The sequence below is a fragment of the Melospiza georgiana genome, chromosome 12, assembly GCF_028018845.1.
Source record: "Melospiza georgiana isolate bMelGeo1 chromosome 12, bMelGeo1.pri, whole genome shotgun sequence".
Classification (NCBI taxonomy): domain Eukaryota; kingdom Metazoa; phylum Chordata; class Aves; order Passeriformes; family Passerellidae; genus Melospiza; species Melospiza georgiana.
In genome coordinates, this window is record NC_080441.1 from 11,215,104 (window position 1) to 11,237,129 (window position 22,026).

Below are 22,026 nucleotides of genomic sequence, written 5' to 3' on the forward strand. Positions count from 1 at the left end.
GGAGGATGGCTGAGAAAGACTAGGTACAATGAAAAGATCTATCAGGATCTGAGCAAAAGGGACAGCACTTCTGCAACATGCACCTCTCCTTGTTCACACACACACACATGCTCCTCTCTCAAAGAAGTGAAAAAGTCTCCCCCAAGGGAAGCTCACACCCTGCCATCACACTCACCTGATGCGATCCCCATCCTTCTTCTTCAGCTCTGCATCTCTCTGCAGAACCTTCATCAGCTTCTCATACTCCTCCTCGGTCAGGAAGCTCAAGTCCAACATCTTCCCTGCTGTCTTCTTCAGTTCCTCAGATGGCTCAAGGGGACTCAGAGCAGGCACTAATCCAGCCCAGGGCCATGGGCAGCCGCTCACAGCGCCCTGGTGCCGAGCAAGATGCGGTGCAGAGAGAGAAGTCACCACGGCATGGCTTGGGTGGAACTCACCCTAGCACCTGGACTTGCACTTCCAGGCTCTGCTGCATGCCTTCCCCTGCCAGGAGAATCCTCTCAGCAAAGTCAGGCTCCTTTGCTTTTCCTCAGGCTCAGTTGCAGCGATCCCGGTGCCAGTGTCAGTCACGGAGGGGAGCGGGGGAAGGAGCAGCTCCTGCCTCAACAGGCACCAGAGCTCCTCTCACCCACAGCAGCACCTCTGGCATGTGCTCTCCTCAGCAGGCAAGTCTGCTCTGTGGAGTTCAAGCATCTCTGCAGAGAAACAGCACCGAGATGCCTTTCAGATAAGCGTGACATATGGCAAGTGAATGTGTACATTGGGGGTTTGTATTTGTTCTCCAGCAAGTTCCATAACAAGCTGCCCTACTTTCCTCCCTGTCCTAGAGCTCCTCACGTGGTATTAACCCAACCAAGACAATGTTTTATTTCAGCCCTTTCCTACTAATAGATAAACAGTCAACACAGCATGCTACAAACAAAATATGGATATGAATTACCAAATTGCTTGCTTGCTTTTTACCTCCTTTCTTCTTATCCTCACTTCTTTATGCCTTAAATGAAACCAAGGAAAAGCAGCCAACCTTTGTAAAGCAATCAGAAGATGACAGAACAGCAGCCTGCAAGTATTTCTGCTGCATGTTATGCTATCAAATACTGCTCATTTCCTAATATGTGTGCCCTTTGCTTTATGCTGCACTGATATTTGCTATTCAAACATTACTGGTGCAGATCACTTTGTGTTTCAAAAGACAGTGAAAATGGCCAGAGGCTGCAGGGCGTGGAGGAAAGGTAAAACAAGCACTGCCTTGCTACTTTATTCCTTTTCCTCTCTCCTGCCCAGCTTGAGGGCAGTAAGGCCCACCTTTGAGGAAGGAAAAGTTCTGCTCCTGTCCATGTAGGCAGTTTCCACCTCACTCAATTTTTCTACTGTCTGCAAACCTTTCAAGTGTTTGTGGCTTTCATGATACTTTGCTATTTCTTCCAAAGCCACACCCTTGGGAGTCAGATCATTAAAAATCAATAAATCCCATCTTTCATGGCAAACATGATCTGAAGGTCATCAGGCCCATTTCCTAACCTCAAAGCTTGTATCACCCTTAGTTTCTAACCTGTGCCTTTGAGGATACCAACCTCAGCCCTTTCAGGCCACCTATTTCAGTGCTTTGCTGTCAGCAGGAACTTCTCCCTATTGCTACCTGATTGACACCTGATGGGTGTCAGCCCACCCTAGCTGACACAGGAATTATCCCTTTGCAGCCATCCTCACTGGGCTGGACACCTCAGCCTCCATGTTAACCACCACAGCTCCTTCAGACCCCTCAAAGCTGGCATCTTCATCATTTTTGTCACTTTGGACTGTACATGGTGCACCTCTTTCATCAAGGGACCCATCCAAAGCTGAGAACCAGTGCTTCAGCTGAACTTCAGCTGAACATTAGACATCATTTCACAAACTTACCTTATTTTACAGATGATAAACTCACAAATGTTTGTGCTTTTTGTAATGGTGTAACAATGTGTTAAAAGAAAGAACAGGCATCTGACCATAATGTTTACAAATAAAACCCTCAGAACACTGCAGGAAAAAGCTAATAAAAGGAATGGCATTGTCATAAAAACTGTTATTGTTTTTGTAAAAAATTGCTGGAGGAAAGGAAACAACATTTCCTACTTCTTAAGGCAAGAATGGTTGTGCTTGTCACACCAAAACATAGCCTTTATCATGTGAGAAACTATCCATAGCACTCTAAATAGTTTCAACAGAAACAATAATAAAAAAGCCCTGGTGAATCTCTACTGTTTAAACCTACATTTCATCCAGCTTGTCATGGCTCTTTCATGCTTAGTTCCATCTACTTCTCTCTGGCTCTCAGGCACAATCCTGCTTCTACAAAGACATTCACAGAATTTTCTGGGACAGATTTTATTTTTGAAAAGGTATCTAGGGACATATCACAGTATTTGCTTCTCGAGAACTTTTATTTATTTTTAACAAGCCCCATGACACGTGGGCTGAAACTACTTCAGAAAATATTTTCAGAGAAGACTCATCTTTATTCATCAGTATGGCAGTCAATTAAAAATAAAGGCTACATCTTGGGAAAAAGGCTACTTCTTTGTAAAGAGGCTTTTTTTCCTTTCCCATGAAAATGTTTTCTCTCACTGAAATAGCTACATTAGAAGGAAAAGGTTAACAGAAACCAAGGGCCAACTCCTTTTGTTTATATAGTTAAAAATCAAACCCCTTGATGCACCTGCTGTGGGAAGGTGAGCTGCTCGAGGCGACTGCTCCACTGGAGCTGGAGGCTTTGCTGGAAGTGTCAGGAGCTGCAAAGCTGCTGCCCCAGCCCTGCAGGAATTCACAAGCCTGGGGAATGATGTCCATCTGCAGCCTGGCCACAGGGCAGTCCCTGCCCCACGGAGCCTGGCAGCCTCTGATGGGTGCCCCATGTGTGTCCTGGGCAGTGCAGAGCTCCACAGGAGAACCTCCATGAACCACTGAGGTGCAGAGCACCAAGGACAGGGTGCTGATGCTCACCTGGGTCTGCAAGTGCCATAGATGGAGGATAAGAATGAGCTGGCAGGTACAGAACATTATCAGGCAGGCACAGTGCTCAGTGCCAGCCATCACCCATTGCCTCATCCCTGGGGCAGCTCACACTCCTGCAGCACCACACAGCTGGGGTTTGCTCTGTTAGAGTGCACATAAACCTCCCCCCTAACAAACTCTGGACAGTTTGGACACCACAGGGGTGATGTAGTACAAACACCTAAGTCAGCTGGAAAGCCAGGAGCCTGTGGGTCCCACACAGATAAAAACAATTTCTGTATGTCCTGCCCAGCCCCAGCCTTGCCATCTCTGCAAAGAGCTGGGAAGGAAAACACAAAAGCCTTCCAGGCCTGTGGGGCAATGACAGCAGTGATTGCACAGTGCTGTGTGTCCAAACTGTCCAGTAACTCTTTTTCTGGCTCAACAGCAAATGGAAGACTCACATCCTTAGCTGGGGTAAACTGGCACAGATTTACCCCACACTGAGACTTCTTCAGTGCAAGCAATTTATTTAGCTCTCTGATGCAAGCTGGTTGGGGACAAACTGTGACAAGCACAAAGTTGAACTCTCCTTCCCTCTCAGCAGAGGGAGACCCCTCCTAGGTCAGGATTTCTCTCTGGTGACAGAAGCAAAATGGAGAATTCTAAAAAAGAGAATTGTTTGTGTCCAGATAGGCAACTTCTGCTCAAGGCCTGTGGCCCAGCATGCAGAACAAATCTGGGCTGCCCTCAGGTCCTGCAGCACCAGGACACCCCAACACAGGGGTCCTGACATCTCACAGCAAAGCAGATGGGGAGACTGTCCTGGCTACAGGAGAGACCCCAGATGTGAACAGAGAAGCACACTGAGTGTGCAAAGGACCTTCACTCCTCTGCCTGCTTTGCTGGGGAAGAGAACATCGCAAAGATCAACTCCCATGCCCAGCCCTGTTGACAAATGCTGGGTGTGGAGGGGGTGTGGAGACAAGCAGCAGCAGGACCCATCATGTGCCATAACTGCCTGCATCTCCTGCGCTTATAGCTTCTGATTTCTTGTGGCCACCTCCCCAGGAAGCAGCCAATGCCTCAGTCTCCAGAAGAGATCTGTGCTGGTGCATGGCACTGCCACCAAACACAGAGCCCAGGCTGGCTGGAGACGTGAGCCAGCCCTGGCATGTGTGCATTTCATCTCTGAACAGGCTCTCAGTGCCAGTGCAGTGCAGGGAAAGCCTCACACAGCTGCATTGAAGGTCCCTGTAATGCACCAGCTGATCTTGAACACGGGCTAAGAGCTTAAAGCAGAGCCATCCTCTGTGCTCCAGCTTCTGTAAGGTACCTTGAACCAGGAGCTCTGTCCCTGCATTTCACACCTTTTCCATTTACTTTCTGAACTCACATAAATTTTAAGCATTTGCAATATCCTCAAAGCCCCAGAGTCCCACAGTTTCACTACATTTTAAACACAAAAGGACTTGTCCTTGATTAGTTTTGACCTGCCACTTGCTTGTCTCCTTTTATATCCTCAAGCATTTTATCAGAAAACCCAGAGTAAGGATCACTCTGCAATCACCTACTCCATCTTGCAGAGCTGTGTCACAGCCATGGCTCCTCTTTACAGACAAGGGAAGTTTCTTATTTGCTCATTCCAGGTGTTACTCAGGGAGCTTTGCTCATTCCTCACACCCTTCTCAGCCCCAGATCTGGTTCACTACAGAACTGCTGGCAGTGTTCAGGTGCAAAAAGGCTCTTCCCAACAGCTGCAGCCCTGGGGATGTCCCCTGTGGGACTGTTTTTGCAGTGGCAGCTGTAAGCCATGCCCAGCTGGGAGGGACAGGCAATGCCAGCCTTCACACAGGGCACAGCAAATGCCTCTGCCAAGCCCTCAGAGGGAGGAGAGCTCTGATCACCTGCAGAAAAGCTAAGAAGGTTACTCATAAAAGTACTGGAGAAGGCTGTTGTTCCAGAAGCTGTTTGGGTTTTTTAAAGTAACTCTCTTTCAAATAGTTTAATCAGATAAAAATTAAAAGCTTGCTTGGCCTGGCAGGTATGAAACATCCCCTTTTAGAAAGGCAGATGCTGAAGGGGCTGACACCTTCTTTGTGCTGCATTTTCATTTTATTTCTGGGAGGTTTAACTGAGCTCAGAACTAAGGTAATGCTCTGCACAACTAAAGCCTGAACTGCCCAGATACCCAGCACAGCTCAGTGCCCTTGCTGACATCTCCTACAGACACAAATTATTTGTAGGCCATCTGCAGGCCACTCCAGTCTTAGTTCTGATTTCTCATCATGCATCTTTCCTTCAAATTGCTGCACATCTTCCTCAGCACTGGGATGTGCACAGATTAATAACATACACCACAGGTCAAGCAGATTTTATTGGCTGGACACTGAGTGGCATGTAAAGGGAGAGGAGGAATTTAGGAACTGTAACCTGACAGATTGGTAGCCAAGACCCATTCCATCACCTAGGTGAGCACAGGACCATCTAGACCCACCTCACCCTTTAGACCTGGAGCTGCACATAGGTCCATGTAATAAAGATATGAAAACCTCCTAACACAAAGCATAACAAAACCTGGAACAGATAATACTGATCTCACAGAACTAATCATAGCCCAGTGAAAATAGCAGCTAGCTGAAAAGGCTGCTGTCCATACCTCTTTATCATACATCATGTCACAATGTAAGGAAATAACCTTCTTTTGCTTTACAGTGTGTGGACACTTCCCAGTACCCTCATTAGTCAAGACAGCCCCTGGAGGGCAGGTCAAAGCCAAGAGCAGCATTGTATTAAGAATGATGGATGTGCTCCTGGCACTCACAGCCACCCTGCAGTTCCCAGGATGTGCTGTAGTTAACAGCACCAGAAAGATTTAGTGCCAAAACCACCATACCCAGAGAGCCCATGATCAGCCATGTGCCTCTCTCTGTCTCATGCTGGCAAGCCCAGCCCCACTCTTCCTCCCATCTGATTGCTTCTGCAAGCAGTGAAATATGCAGAGGCATTGCCATCACTCTTTTACTTTTATTTTACTATTATTTTATTTTTATTATCAGGCAAAACAGTGACAGCCATTATAATGCTCATTGTCATAATACTATACTTTTTAATGGATGTCCTTTGCCAGCAGAGAAAAAAATAAAAATCAAACTGTAGGATGGTCTTTCTCTCTGTGAGGGATGGGCTGAAAACCAGCATTAAACCCTCCTGTCTGTGGGGCTGGGCTGCCTGTCCCTGCCTGGTGCTGCAGTGCAGAGGAGCTGTGACCCCTGTTTGTGCCCTTGATTTGTGCCCAGGGCTGGCACTGGCCACTGTCACCAAGGCAAGGGACAGCCCCAGCCCAGGGATGGGGCAGCTGCAGGGGCCAGGCGTGAGCCCCACTTTAGCCTGTGGCAGCTCAACTGATGCAAGTGCTCCCTTTTCACACAGACAAGCCCTCAAGGTGCAAAAATACAGATGGGAGGGGTATTGCACAAGCTTACAGCCACTGCTCTTAAAGAATGGAATTCCTGGGCAGTAGGACAGTGTTCCTGAGGCACCAAGGGCTGGCCCAGGGAGAGGCACATGGCTGAACAGCAGACACCCCCCTAGCCCTGGCTGTTCTGCCTGTGGCCACATCACACCACCAGCCCTCCCCTTTCTCTGTGCTCACATCTCCCCTCTCACTGTAATGAAATGAATATAGAAAATACCTGCCTGTTGTTTAGTTCTTGTGAAACTCCACAGCATCATGACAGCTCTTCCAAGGTGCATTATTTTCTCCTAATTTGCAATAAACCACTTGCAGCTCTGAACTGTCTACTCCTCTGCTGACTAAGAACAGCTGTGAACTACCAGAACAGAGAATATATTTAATTGCTTTCTGAAAAGCAATCCCACTAAAAATGTGTCACTGCACTGACTGCAATGATATTTTGTCTGACTTGTTGCAGAGAAATGAGAGAGAGAGGCCTACAGCTCCTACCCAAAAACCTCCTACCCAATACCCTCCTAAGCAGCTAAGTCATATACAAATGGCCTTCAGGTGGAGAGACAGCTGATAAGATAAAGGATAACTTCAAACAAAGCAGGCAACTGTGGTCTCCCCGAGCAGTCCACATCCAAACACATCTGTTACCATCACACAGGAAATGTCAAGGCCAAATTCTGGCAATGCCAGTCACAAATGCCAGAATTGCTCAAGCTCAACTACTCACAGACTTTACAGATATTTCTCTCTATTCAGTGAGGACTGTACATGACCGAGTGCCATTCCCACCTCAGACAGAAAGATCAGAGCTCATGCTGCTGGTAACCCCCACTTAGGGCAGCTTTGGCAGGACCTGAGCTAGTAAAGAGCAGCTCTGACCCTAGAGATGGCTCTCCACTCCAGTGTGCAACCCAGAACAAAAAACTACTGCTCAGTTCATCCTGAGCACAGCCCTGGGTGGTTTCTCTCAGATCAAGTCATTGCTCCACATCACACTTTCCAATAATGTCCAGCATGAGGGAGAATCTCTGCTGTTTTATTAAAATCTCTTCCCTCCCCTCCCCTTAGGCAGCTTTAGTGAAGGATGTCCATTGAATGGGAATGGCCCTGAGATGGCACAGAGGAATTGCAGGAATTTATCAGAACAAGCAGGTCTCCAGCCCAGCCCCTCAAGAGCAGACAGTAGAAGATAATTTAGAACAATACAATGCTAAGCCAAAAAAAAAAAGAGCAAATTCTCCTGTTCAGTGCATGTGAGGAATGCTTAACTGAGGAAATGGGTTAATTCTGCCTGTTTGCACTCAGCCTCAGAAATACCTTGGCTTCCAAAGAACATCCCAGACTCAGGGCATTACAGAAGGGTCAGTTAAGGATGCATAAGGATTTTTCCTCCCCTCTATATTTCTACAAACTGCAGTATAACCACCACATGAATAATTATCTCCACTGAACACTGCTCATCTCCTTCTAACAAGGAACTGCATGGGTGGAATTTGCATTACACACAATTTACTTCCTTTTAGCCACTTTTAATTAAATGAACCATCCTTTGGTTACCACCTAGGGTAAACAAAAGACTGAGCTTTTCAGTCTTAATCATTATTTCCTAGAACCAGCATTGCCAAAATAAAAACACCCATCAGAGGAGAAGTCTGACTCAGACTGCTTAAGGTCAACAAGTCCTTTAATTGGTAATAAAGTGATAATGCAATGGTATAGTCTAAATATTTGAGAGTTCTGTTTATTTCATAGGTGGGAACTATTTGCAGAGCCTGCAGGATGTAGTTCATTGTAATTCTGCAGATTGCCAGAACACAAATAAACAAGCACAGCCACTTGGGACACCAAGAAATCCCCTGATATCCCAGTGAACAGGGGTGGCTGGATCTCCAGAGAGTCTCCAGTACCTCAGAGACTTTGCTGTGTCCCCTGCTGGATCCACTCTCAGCACAGGCATTCCTCTCCCAAGAGCTTTGCTGGAGACCAGGGGAAGCCTCCCACACCTCCAGCTCTAAATGGCTTTGGGGTGGGGGCAGGGGCTTGTGCTGAGCTTTGCTCTAAATCTGCACTTAGGCCCTCAAGAAAAAGAGTTCTACAAGGATTTGCATTCCATATTTATTAGTTTGTAACAGCCCTTCACCCCCACAGCTTAGCTTAGGGCATCTCATGGACATGTTGCTGTGCTTCTGCCACACTGACACTTCCATCAGAGAACATCCTGGTGTCCAGGCTTCCCTCTCAGCCAAAGGAGAACAGGAGACTCGTTATATCACCTTTAAAAACTCAGCTGTCCTGCTAGCAGAGTTTCTAGATGCCACCTGGTATGATGGGCACTCCCAAAAGCATCTCCTCAGCAGTTACACTTGAAAAGGTAAGGACAATCGAATGTATGGTATCTAAAGCTGAGCAGTAGGAGCTTAAAGCTAGAACATTGCAAGTATTTAGATTAATCACCTCCCTGTCCTCCTTTGTCACCCACTCATCCTCAGAACCCAGATATCTTCAATATGAAAAATGGGAGGTGGAAGATAAGTTTTGGCTGAGTTCAAACAAAGAAACTGCAGAAATGGAAGATGAAGAAAAAAGCAACCACCCATGAGAACTTCTGTCTATTATTTTTGACCCAGAAAAATATTTGCTGACCTCAACTGTGCTTTCTTCCAAACATAATTTCTCCATGTTTGTCTGAAGTGGTGACATGTCTTAAATTGCTTTCCTGACCCTGCTTGTTATGCCCCAATAATTGTGAGCTTGCAACACCTACCCTGGTCAGGAGTCCTCCCGATCAGAAGACATTTCATTTAAAAAAACACAATCCTAAAACCACCTCATTTTGTAACAGGGTGATGTTGAAAATATGCAGGGCCCAATTCCTTTGTACTCCTGTGCCTGCTGAGCTCAAGGCATGAGGCGTGGTGATAAATCCCAAGGGAAAACAGTGCTGTTTGTTTAGGAAACTTTGCATACTGAGGGATCCTTCCTTCTGGTCACTGATTATTTTTAAGCCTCAGCCATGCCTGGATGATTCTGAAATACCTTCATTCCAGCTTTGATTTAACTGTAAAACAGCAGGGTGCATTGCATTGTTTGAGATATCAGGCAGGTATAATTCCCTCCAACACCCAGGAAAAGGAGTTTTATAAACACTTAAAAGGAGTTCTAGAAACACTCTTAGGAAGCAATCACCCAACCTGTAGCTTCCAGTTATTGATATCAAAACAAAGAGGGTCTGCATCAGAGGCTGGGGTCATCCCTCCATGATGGAGGGGGAGAAAAATGCCCAAGGTCCATGTCTGATCTGGGAACAATGACTTTTTATCTTCTAATTCCCAAACATGTGCTGAGGCCTAGACTGGTCTGTGCTGGGCCCAGTTCTAGTGCAGAAATGCACTACACTAAAATTTTAACTAAAGCTGTTTTACTTTGTTACCCTGACATACAGTGAAAGGAAATTCCAGAGGGAGTAAGCCTATTGCTGAATCTGCCACATCTCCTGCTTTCACAGACCTTGTCTCATGAGAAAACAAATTCATACATAGGAATATTTTTTTTTTTTAACTGGGCACTTTCCTTCCAGAAATAATGCAACTTTCCAATGCAAACCAGACTCAGCCATTAATTCACCCACTGCAGCCATATCTGTGCCCTAGGAGCAGGATGACCTGAGTGGCACAGGAGGCCCTGGCAGCACCTATTGCTTACAAGAAGGACAAGGCACCTGATTCCACTGTCTGTCCCCTGCAGTGCTTGCAGGGAGGTGAAAGGTTTAACTCTGCCCAGTGAAGGGTGACATCCAACACCCACAGCCATGAGGAGGCTAACACTACCAGAGATGGGTAGTCTCAATTCACAAGGAGATTAAAAGTGAATCAGATTCACTAATTTCAACACAAAACCACAGTTCTCATAGCAGGTTCTCTCTACTGAACAAAGCTGCAGTAGGTTAATTAGCCACAAGCACAGCTATAAACAAATGTGCTTAAACAAGCAAAAATCTGCTTGTGGACGTGGCCTGTCATTTATTTCAGCTTAACATAAAAGTTTAGACCAACTCAAGTGAGAAGTCCAAACACAGATTGCACTGATTTAATTAAATCACTAAAAATAAAATCAGTACCAGCTGATCATCTGGTCCCACTTCCTGCACAGACAAGGTGCTTCTTCCATCTGTGCAGCTCCACGAATACTTAGCAAATCTTGAAGGAAGGTGGAGAAAACAGACTTTTTGGATAAAAATAACAAGGTCATCTGAACTGTTGAACAATGTAGTTTTATTTCTAGATGCTAAAGCCGAATAAGATTGGGAGCTTTTATATGAGCAGTAACGACTCTAATTCTGCCCAGACACAACTGTATGATGATGCTGCTGTTGTGTAAATGCACATTATGCTGCAGAGGGTAAGGTGCCTGCCCAGGGACACTCCACTCTGCTTTGTGGTGTCAGCCCTGGGAGTGCAGGTCTGCAGGAAGGGAGCAGCTTGGGCTGAAGCTCCTGAAGCCATGGGGGCTCAGCCAAGCAGCCACCCAGAGCAGTTCCCAGCAGCATCCTCCCTGGCTGAGTTTCTAATCCCATCTGGTTTGGCTCTCCAAGATGAACTGCAGCATTAGGTTTAACTTGCAAAAGAAAGGTAACTTGGTTTTGAATCGTGTCACTAACAAGCCCTTCTTTTTCTCCTGCTCGGATGCCTGTTTACACCCCAGAACAGCCTTTTATTCCTTTCAGCTTTGTTGCAAACATTTATCATTGCTTTGTTTTTCTCCCCCCCAACACACACACTCCCTGCTACATCTCTGAGTGCAGATAACAATATTGATTTCAATGCAATCAAAGTGAGCCTCGTGTACAATGAACACTTTGTCCCATGTTGTGCCATACTGTGGCAAGGGCTGCCCCTTTCCCAGGGATGGAGGCCCATTAAAGGGATACAATTTATGACTTCAGGAGGAAAAAAAAAAAAACAAGTTTGCACTTCAATTACAGAATTGTGCAGGAGAGCAGAAACTTGGGTCACCACGTGGAGTTTCTCAGATATTCTGCCAAAGGTGGAACAGGGAGGGAGGTAAGGAATTGTGTTCAGCCCTCAGAAGCAGCTAACTCCTGCCTGCTGACACCCTCACTCACACAAGTTCCACAGGGACAGGTCAGCAGATCTGCACTGTCTGACCATGTCCTGTGGTCTGCCCCAGGGACAGAGATGCAGGGGTCTAGAATGGTTTACAGCATCACTGGAGAGAATAAGCTCCAGTGCAAACTATTTCATGTGAAAATTACTCAGTGCCAAAGCAATCCAAAAAATGCCCAGGGACCAAACAGGTCATAGGTTACCATGGCTTATACAACAGCATTGATCATACTGGAGAGATGGCTGCAAAGGGAGCAGAAGTTAATAAATGCTGGTTTTATTGCCATGTCAAACATTTACAACAATGAAGCACGAACAGGGAAGTAAATAAAACCAGGATGGAGAAGGGAGACTAGGAAAATACAGACAAAACAGCAGAAGCCACAGGGAAGTGACACTTCACATTCCACGTTTTTAAAAGTTACTTAGAATACAAAGTGGGGGAGTAATAACAAAAAGTACACTATAAATCATCAAAAGTACCCCTTATTTTCTAGGACTTTGCTTTTTTGAAAGTTTTTTATGTCAGATTTTCTCTACAGGGAAAGTTGTGGATGCCCCATCCCTGGAATTGTCCAAGGCCAGGTTGGATAGGCCTTGAGCAACCTGGTCTAGAGTAAGGTGTACCTGCCTTGGAATGAGATGATCTTCCAACCCAAACTATTCTGATTCTGTGATCTCTCTGAAAACCAGCAGCTGCCTCACAAACTTCATTTTAATAGATGGGACAAAATCCACTCTGTGACTAATTGCTTTGATAACGCAATTCATCAATGCAAGATCAGATACACTTTGATTTGACAGCCCAAAGTCCCGGCCAGACGCAGGGGAACGATGCCCCGTGCCAAGGCAGGGCCCCGGCAGCCCGGTGGGCGGAACCAGCCCCGAGCCGTGCCGTGCCGGGCTGGGGAAGGCCCGGCCAGCTCCGTGCTGTGCTGCCGCTGTGCCGGGGCCGTCCGGACCCGGAGCGCAGCCGCGGGTCACACTGGAACCCGTGTCCCCGCCGGCACTGCCGCCCCGCCACGGCCACCGAGGCCGTCCCCGTGTCCTGCCCGCCGTCCTGCCCGGCAGCTGCTCCGTGCAGCTCCATCCCACACTCCCACCGCTGCCGGGCCACGCGCGCCCAGCGCACGGCGCCCCCGAGGCCAGACCCCGCCTGGAGGGGAAGTCCCGGACCCAGCCGGGGCAGGGGCAGCGGCACCTCCGCCCGCTCCCAGCGCCGCCGAACGGCCAGCGAGGCTCGGCAGGCACCGCTGTGCCCCGGCGGCGGCTGTGCCACGGACACGGGCACGGACACGGACACGGGCACGGGCACGGGCACGGACCCGGCACACGGACACGGACACGGGCACGGACACGGACACGGACACGGACACGGGCACGGACCCGGCACACGGACACGGGCACGGGCACACGGACACGGGCACGGGCACGGACACGGACCCGGCACACGGACACGGACACGGGCACGGACACGGACACGGACATGCACACGGACACGGACATGCACACGGACACGGGCCCGGCACACGGGCACGGACCCGGCACACGGACACGGACATGCACACGGACACGGACATGCACACGGACACGGACACGGACACGGACACGGGCACGGACACGGACACGGACACGGACACGGACACGGGCACGGGCACGGACATGCACACGGACACGGACATGCACACGGACACGGACACCGGCCCGGCACACGGACACGGACACGGACATGCACACGGACACGGACATGCACACGGACATGCACACGGACACGGACACCGGCCCGGGCTGCGCTCCCGCCCCCTCCCCGCACACCGGGCTGTGCCCGGCACGGCGAAGCCCCGCAGCCCTTACCTGCCCTCGGCGGCGCGGGGCGGGAGCGGGGCTATGCCGGGCGGGGCTGTCCATCCCAAACCGGGGCTGTCCGTCCCGAATCGGGACTAACCACCCCGGGGCCGGGCTATCCCTCCCGGGGCGGAGCTCTCCATCCCGGGGCCGGGCTCTTCGTCCCGGGGGCGGGATCGGGGCTCTCCGTCCCGGGGCCGTGCCCATCCCGGGGTGGCAGCAGATGGAAAACCCGGGCCGGAGCAGGGGCGGGGGTCAGGCCGGTCAGCGGGACCTGCGAGGGGCTGGAGGCAGCCTGGGTTGGGGATCATTTCGGTCTTGCCAAATACTGTTATTATATATTAATCAAAGTAATTAGTGCCGCCCTTGTCAGCCAGGGCAGGGCCCGCCTTGGAAAGGCAAGGTGTTAGGAGAGGTATAAGGTGTCAGAAAAGCAGATTTAAGTTATTGTGTGTAGGGGAGGTGTAGGCAGTAAGGCACCCCCAGGGCTCGGAGCAGGTAGAGCAGCCGCCCCATGTCCCTTCAGCATGGCAAAGCTGCCTCCTTGGGAAACAAAACCTGTTCCTCTCCCTCGGTCTGTGCCTGCGGACAGGAGGGGGCGAAGAGGGATGCTGGGGACCGAGCGCTGTGCCAGTGTTCAACTCCGGCAGGCAACCAAGAGTGAACCCGCCCAGCCCCTATTCTAACCCAAAGCAGCAAAAATTTAAGCTCCAAACAAGGATCTGAAGGTATATTTCCAGCCATTCCAGTTTATTGGGATTTCTACTCCCTGCTGTTTACCTCGGTAACTCAATCGAGACCTGTGACGCTGCCCCCTCGGTGCCTCCGTGGCTCCTTCCACCAGGGCCTGCTCCCAAGAAGAAACAGTAATGGACACATTCATAAATCTTAGATGGGGAAAAAAATCAGGAGGCTCCAGGAGGCTGTGGAGGGGCTTGACAGCTGGCTTGCAAGCAAAGATGAGTTAATAGAAGAAATAATAATTGATGATTTTCGAGTGTATCCATGGCAAGGAAGAAGATAAAGCTGTCAGCATGGGAACAGATTAGAAAAGATACATGAAAAGTTTTGTAACATAGACTACATGCATAAATAAATGTGTGTACACGTGCCTTATTAAATTCCTGTTAAACTTTTACCAATTATATTAACGCTAATTGCCTTACACCAATAGATATAATAAGTTATTGTGATCTTAAGATCACGTTTTGTTAAGAGTATATAAGCTAGAGAACACACAAAAGAAAAGCTTTTTCTTCTTAGTCCGACTAAGGTGACAGCAGACCGGGGGAATGTGCCTGCCTCGCTCATTCCCCAGGGGGAGTTTACAAAGTGCCAGAGCCCCGTTGGGAGGAAAGCAGTGCATCCCTGAAAGGATGCAGCACTCAGCTGTCCCTGCTGTCCCACCTGTCCCAGACACAGCAGCCCCCCCAGGTTTCATCTTCTACAGCAGAGAAAGCTGAGGCAAAACCAGTCACACTTTGACATCACTGAGTTTGAATTTCTGGCTGCTGAAATTCAGTCAGTGCTTTTGCATCCACTGGAGGCAGGAACAAGAGCTTAATTTAGGGTTTTTTTCTGGCCATTCCTGCTCAATGCTAGACAAAAACGTGACTTGAGAGTGAGTAAATACAGTCACACGGGGACTTTACAGCAGCCTGTAAAATCAGTGAAGAAATGCATTTTCTTACCACAGCCTGTGCCTCCCTTGCTTTTCTCATGTTTCAGTCTTTTAATATCTTCAGGAGAACAACTGTCAGAAATCATGTAAAACACTTGAATAGTAGGCAGAGATGGGAAAAAAAAATGGATTTACTTGCTCATTTCTATTTAGGCTTTCATAGTTCATATCCTAAAATGAACTGCTGATTCAAGTCTAAGACTTGGGCTATTAAGCTTAGAGCATCAAGAGGTGTTCTGAGACTGAGATGCTGATTGCTGCCTGCCCCTAAGTCATTCATTATTATGACTTTTCTCTTCCAGAATAACTGCTTCCTGGAAAGTGGCTGGACATTGTCTGCTGATGGGAAGTAGAGAATAAATGTTTTGTTTTCCTTTACTTCCATGTGCATCCTTTGCTTGTGCTTTATTAAATTGCCTGCATCTTGACCCATGGGTTTTTTCCATCTTATTTTCCTGCACCCCATCTTGTCCTGCTGAAGAAGGCAGTGATAGAGCAGCTTGGTGAGCACCTGGCATCCAGCCAAGGTAAACCCACCACCAAAAGGTTTGTCCATTCCTATTCCCACCACAGTGATAAGCCCCTCAAAACCCACAGTTTTTTCAGAGTACAATGTGGGACTCCCTTTAGAGGAGGTGCACCTCAAGTTCAGATGAACAATCCTTTTGTTATCTCACCTAAGCTGGGACCTCTGCAAGTTCAGGCATAGCACAACACATTGTTCTAAGGATTTTCCTTCTATGCTGTCCTTTTTCTTAACTCAAATCCCAGTAAGCCTGGAGTGTTTTAAGTATTTTTAGCTGTGACTTTCAAAAGGCTGCCAGAAGATAGCTGAAAAGTACATATCAGTGTGATTAATGCTCTCAGTGTTTCTTCACAATTCAGCCTCCTCTAGAGGAACTAAATGTGGAAGCATGACAAAATCACCAACAACTATTTCAGTGGGGTTTTCATTGAAATTTTTGCAACCCCAAAATTTCCTCCCCAGCTACCTGACTGCAGTGCTAAAACCACTAAAAGCACCAAAGGAAGAACATGGTGCTTTGGAGATGCCATTTTTACTTCCCACTGTTGTATCACAAAAATATTTTTCTGAGAACAAACTGCTTCAGAGTTTTGTTTACTGGGTGTTAAAATTTTGGTTTACAGCTTGCCAGAATAAAGAAACAGATAAAATCCCCACTCCAGTAGGACAAATGCTCCACCAGCAAGCCCTAAACATAAATACAGACTCCAAAGGAGGAAAAAAAACTGATAAATGTGTGTATGAGCAGGGTCCTACTTCTATCTGCAAAAACTGGGCATCTAGGACAGGATAGGAGCAGAACAGCAACATATCTCTTTAGAGACATCCTTTGCAATCCTGCTGTATGTCTTACTTGGTTAGAGATGGTGAGTCATGTTACAGTGAAAATTCAGCAAGTAAATTCAGTGCAGATCAAGTGACACTACATGGAGGTCATCCAGTTTAAACCAGCTAAGAAGCTGGCCTTATTTTATTTGGCACTATGCACCTCAATTTTTACTGATGAAAAGCTGGGCAGTTCTTATCAAAAACTGAGGCTCTGTGTCCTTTCTGCTGTAAGGTATAAATCTCTATTGGTTGGCAGCAAGAACTATATTTTTGATACCATCTTGCTCAGCAGTGCAAGATGATTTTTTTTTCTTTTAATGTAAGAGTTTTAAAAGAGAAATTGGCTCATGTTTCAGGGAGCTTTCTGAGACACTTACAAATCACATAGCCCAAGTCATGGGAAAGATGTTACTAATTGCTTACAGCAAAGCCTACAGATTTTGTAGGGCCATGTTCATCCCAGCTAGCAGTGACAGAGTGGGATGCAGAGTGCACACAGCCACCCATGGCTCAAGCAACACCACGGGCTCGAGCCTGCACCAGGTATGGAGCAAGGTCCAAGCTCCTCTCTGCAGTGAGAAGAGATGGTTACTAAAGGTGAGGTTTCCCTGCAGGAAAGCAAAATCCTTCAGGAAAACACACCTACAGGCCTGAGAACTCCAGCCATATCTCAAGACTGGTATTGATCAGTGTTCATAAAGGAAATGGGGCAGTTTCCACATGCATGAGATAAACCAGTGGGTTGTTTTTATACTGCTCTGTTGCAATATATTTATTTCTTGCCAGAGTGAAACCAGCACAGAAAAGGAAATATCCCACAGTGGCTCATACCACCACTCCAATATCCCACAGTGGCTCATACCGTCACTCCAGGTTTGCTGTGCTGAGCCGAGTTAGGCTAGACACATGGCAAAAAGCATCCTGAGAAATCTGTACTCTGGCTTCCAATAAATGCAGTAATCCAGCTTACAGCAGAAAACAACATGGAGCAGAAAGTGACTTATCAAAGCCAGACAATTAGCAAAGCTTTACCATTTTCATACCAAATTCTGTTGATGATTAAGTGACACTGCCTGATATCCCTTCCCACACTGATATCCCTGTTCCACCCCTGCCCTCTGGATGCCCTGCATGCTCCCTCCTTGTCAGCAGGAAGCCCTGAGAGACACAAGTTTGCTGCTAACTGGCTTTAAAATTGCCCTGTGTTGTAAGAGGAAATAATAATGTCTGCTGTTGGGAACACATCCTGGCATTCCTTTAAAACAAGCAAACAATAAATCTTCTCTCATAGAAAGGTTTCTTTGAAATATTAGTGAGTTTGCTGCCCCTCTTGCAGTCCAAATCACATTTAAGAAATGGATTTCTCTTTGGTTCTGACAGGATGCCCTAAGTAAAGACCACACTGCTGCACAGTACCACACAAGGAAAGGTAACACAGAGGCAAAGCTGCTTGTAAGACACAAAAACAGGAGTAGATTTTTCTCTGCTTAATGAGAATATCTGCAGTTAGATTACTGAGCAAAGTCCAGTGAATAAAAGTGAAGGATAAAATTACCTACAGTGGCACAACCTTCCCCTCAGCTGCTGTTTCACCAGCAGCACTGCACAGCCTGTGGCACTGCATGATGAGAAAGCTTCTACCAGCAGGGTACCAGCATCCAACTCACCCTCCAACCCCCAGGGTAAGCAGAGGCTGGATTTGTTCATGCATCTGTCATGTAAAATAGCAAATCTAAACAGAAATGGTATTTAGCAGTATGAACCCATGCTCTGCTCCAGCACAAGAGTCAGCACGTAAGCATTTCAGGTTTACTTGTCACAATCAACACTGCACATAGTCAGCTTTGGAATTTCTTTTCTGAACTAAAAGTCCACATTTCCCAGTTATTTTTGAAGTACTATAAATAAGCACCCTTCTTGAGGGAACTGAGCTGCCAGACATCAGTGTGAGAACTCTTCTCAAATGGGTTTCAAAACTGCTTACATAGGCATAATTTTGAAGGCCTAAATGCATTTGGTATCTAGTGCCTTAACAAGCAGCCAAAGCAGAATTGTCCTTTCTGAGAATAATTCCTTAAAAAGGAAAAGAGAACCTTAGTTTGAAGATGATTTCTCATTATGCAATACCAGAATGTTTTCTCTGACCCCTTAGACCTCTTCCTTTCCTCCCTGGTCCCATCCACCCAAGCAAGGCTGAAACCCTCACCTGAGATTCCCATCTTAAAATGGTCCAAGGAGATTTTAAGCTATTAATGTACATAAAGCTTTTGTATTGCAAAAAGACTATCAAAATAGGCTGTTAACTTAACATGCCTGGAATAAACCAGGACTCTGCCAGACCTTTATGTTATTAAAACATGAAAAAAGATGCCTAACTGCATTATGCTGGTATTTACTTAGAGGAAGTATTGCTTTTGCTGTATTTGACCTGAGGGATTACTGAACAAGATGAGTGTGGCTTACAGGAATAAGATCACAAAAATAGCATTTTCTAAGGAAACAGGAAAGATTTGCTGATGTTCTTTGGAAGTACAAATTAAGCTGCTACTTGAGGGATAACACATAAAAGGTATTTAAAAACTGTCACATGGATTTGTGCTCAATCACAACAAAAAAAGTCCTTTTTAATTGTCAAGAGCCAGCCCTTGTATTGAACTCCCACACCATTTGATTACCTATTTGTTCAGTTCATGTCCTAAAGCAGGAAACATTTGCAAAAAATGCAAGCATCCTATGCATGGCATTTGAACTGCTAAAGAGATTATGTTGTTCAAAGAAACTTATTTCTAGAACTTAGCAACTGTCAACTATGTTATTATTAATACAATGTTGAAGTAGAATTATCAGGAAGAGGCATTGCCCTATTTGGCTTAAAAGTTCAAACTGCAAGAAGCTGCTAATAGTTTTTAATCCTTTTTAATGGTGATATATTCAAGGTCACTGTGTGCTTCAGTAGGGTTGTACTTTTTTTTTAAATAAAAATTATGTAAGCCATTGATTTGCTTTCTGATTTTTTGCTCTTTAAGTGTATACTTGGAACTATTTTAAGATTTTTTCCTTGCAATCCACAGGATACAAGCAGCATTTCCTTAATGAAAGAGCAAATGAAACTGACCTTTCATGTCATTATTCACCACCACCATGCCCAGAGGTAGAAAGGGAGGGAAACCATTAATTATCGCATGGGTCATGATAAATTTGACAGACCTGGTGCACCTTAGGTCAGTGTCTCCCATCTATGACCTATTTTAGGGATTAAACACAGAAGCTAACCAGCAGCTTTCTGCAGCAATGTGCTCAGTGGTGCCATCCTTGTGGCCAGGCTCAGCCCTGCTCCCACAGCTGCGCTCATGGATGGCTCCAGTGCACAGGAATCTCACTGACACCACGGGATCAAATCAAGGCTGCAAACCCTCCTTTGGAAGGTCAGGGGCTTCCTGTCCCAGGAAGACACTCTAATTGCATGTAATTACTGCTAGAAGGTACAACCACTCTAATCTATCTGCTGCAGGTCAGTTGTCATCTGGGGTGTGACCTGGCTCCCCAAATCCCAGTGAACAGAGCCAGCTTTGTCAAGCTGTGCACAGGCAGTGACCGTGACAATGCCAACCAGAACAGTCCCAGCTGGATATGTGATGTTAACCTGCAGAATGAAAAGGGGCAAAAAGAAAAGCTGATGCTAATTAAACACCAGTCACATCAGTGGTGCTGATAGATAAGTCTCTGCACTGGGTTTTAAGCTGTTCTTTCTCTCTGAGGGCTGTCTGCTTATAGAACTGGAAGCTTTTCAGTATTTCATACAGGCTCTGAGAACACATCACTTATTGAACATTATAGAAAAGGCCACCCAGTAGGAGTTTTACGTCATCTCTGGCACAGAATCAGTACTCAGTTCTTGGGAAGCAAAAGAGCAAAGAAAGATCCCAACTGCATTTCTGATGATTTTACAAAACCATTTCACCCTTTGGGAAAGCCTTTTCCCATGTGATAGTGGGAGTTTACAGCCCGAGATGATGCAGCCAGGGGGATGCTCTGCGGGTCCGAGGAGGGAGGAGGAGCCGAGGGGAGGCGGCAGGAGCTCGGGGTGCCCCGGGCACGGGGGGATCGAGGGGACTGCCCGGGGCTCCGCAGCACGGCCCGCCTGGCACGGGCGCGGAGCGGGGACACGGGCACAGGGACACGGAGCGGGGACACGGAGCGGGGACACGGAGCGGGGACACGGAGCAGGGACACGGGCACAGGGGCACGGAGCGGGGACACGGAGCGGGGACACGGAGCGGGGACACGGAGCGGGGACACGGAGCGGGGACACGGGCACAGGGACACGGGCACAGAGACACAGGCACAGCCGGCACTGACACGGACACACCTGGCCGTGACACGGAGCGGAGACACGGCCACCCGCGGCTGTGACACGGAGCAGGACACGGGCACAGGGACGCGGGCACAGGGACATGGAGCAGGGACATGGAGCAGGGACACGGGCACAGCTAGCAGGGACACGGGCACACCCGGCAGTGACACGGAGCGGGGACACGGGCACAGCCGGCTGTGACACCGACACACCTGGGCCGTGACAGGGAACAGGGACACGGGCACCCGCGGCAGTGCAGGACACGGGCCGGGGACACGCCGGCGTGCAGGGTGCCCCCACCGGCACCGGCACCGGGCCGGGTTTGGAGCTGCCAGCCCCTGGGGCAAGGCGGGACAGGGATGGAACTGTGCCGGGCTGGGCTGCCCCGCGGCTTTCGGTAGCTCGTTTGAATCAAATTGCCGTGTACAACTGGATTAGACGGGTGTTTTTCAAAGGTTACACCCTACACACCATTAGGATTCATCTGTTTTTCAGATGACTTCATCTGAAATCATCTGAGCTATTGCTTCCCCAGCTGCTCCCACGATGTACAGGCTGCTGAGAGTTTCATTTTCCATCCCTTCCCTACACTTTGCAAACTCAGTGCCCGCTTGATCACTGAAGGATAACAATTGCTTCCAAAGAGTTTGAACAGCAGCTGGAACAAAGCAGGCTGCAGGATCTGAGCCCCCATCAGCTGCTGAATAACTTGGGCTGCCTGTCACAAGCAAGTCAGAGGCAGGACAAAACAAGTGTTTAAGTTTATCTCCTGGTCTCCTGCCCTGTTTTGTATTCAGGATTGCTGATCCTCTGCTCCACAACTTTGTAACGTCGTCGTATTGCCATACTCAGTATAATGAAAATAATAAGACGAGTCTAATGAGATTATTAGCAAAGCAGAGAAGGAAGCATCTTATCATCCTTCCTGGGAATTAAAACCAAGTAAACAAGTAGCCTTCTCCTGGAAAACTCCTGGGAATCAAAAGGAAAAGGCTCATGAAGCCAGGCACCAAGGAAGCAGCTGCTCTTGGCTCACTCCATGTTACCTTGTTCACCTTACATGCTATTTCCAAAGCACTGCCCAGCTTCTGGGAGCCCAGAGCTTGCCAAGGAAAAAACTCCATCAGACACCAGGGGCAGTGCCAGAGCAGCCTGGGAAGGAAGCTGGCTGCCAGCAGGCACAGCCAGGCTCTGCTGCCACCAGGGACCCCACGGCATTTCTGC

The 22,026-nt window shown here is 47.7% G+C and overlaps 1 protein-coding gene across 1 annotated transcript in view; it reads right to left on the reverse strand.

Annotated features, from left to right (window-relative positions):
- The window catches only part of LOC131088505 (synaptotagmin-like protein 2), a 34,081-nt gene extending 20,575 nt beyond the window's left edge, over window positions 1–13,506 (reverse strand). Inside the window, exons 1-2 of the mRNA XM_058032629.1 lie at window positions 13,423–13,506; window positions 176–695 (exon numbers count right to left, since the gene is read on the reverse strand). Coding sequence (XP_057888612.1) covers window positions 176–276 — 101 coding nt within the window. The 5' untranslated portion in view covers window positions 277–695; window positions 13,423–13,506. The remainder of the gene's footprint in view (window positions 1–175; window positions 696–13,422) is intronic.
- Window positions 13,507–22,026: the final 8,520 nt, after the last annotated feature.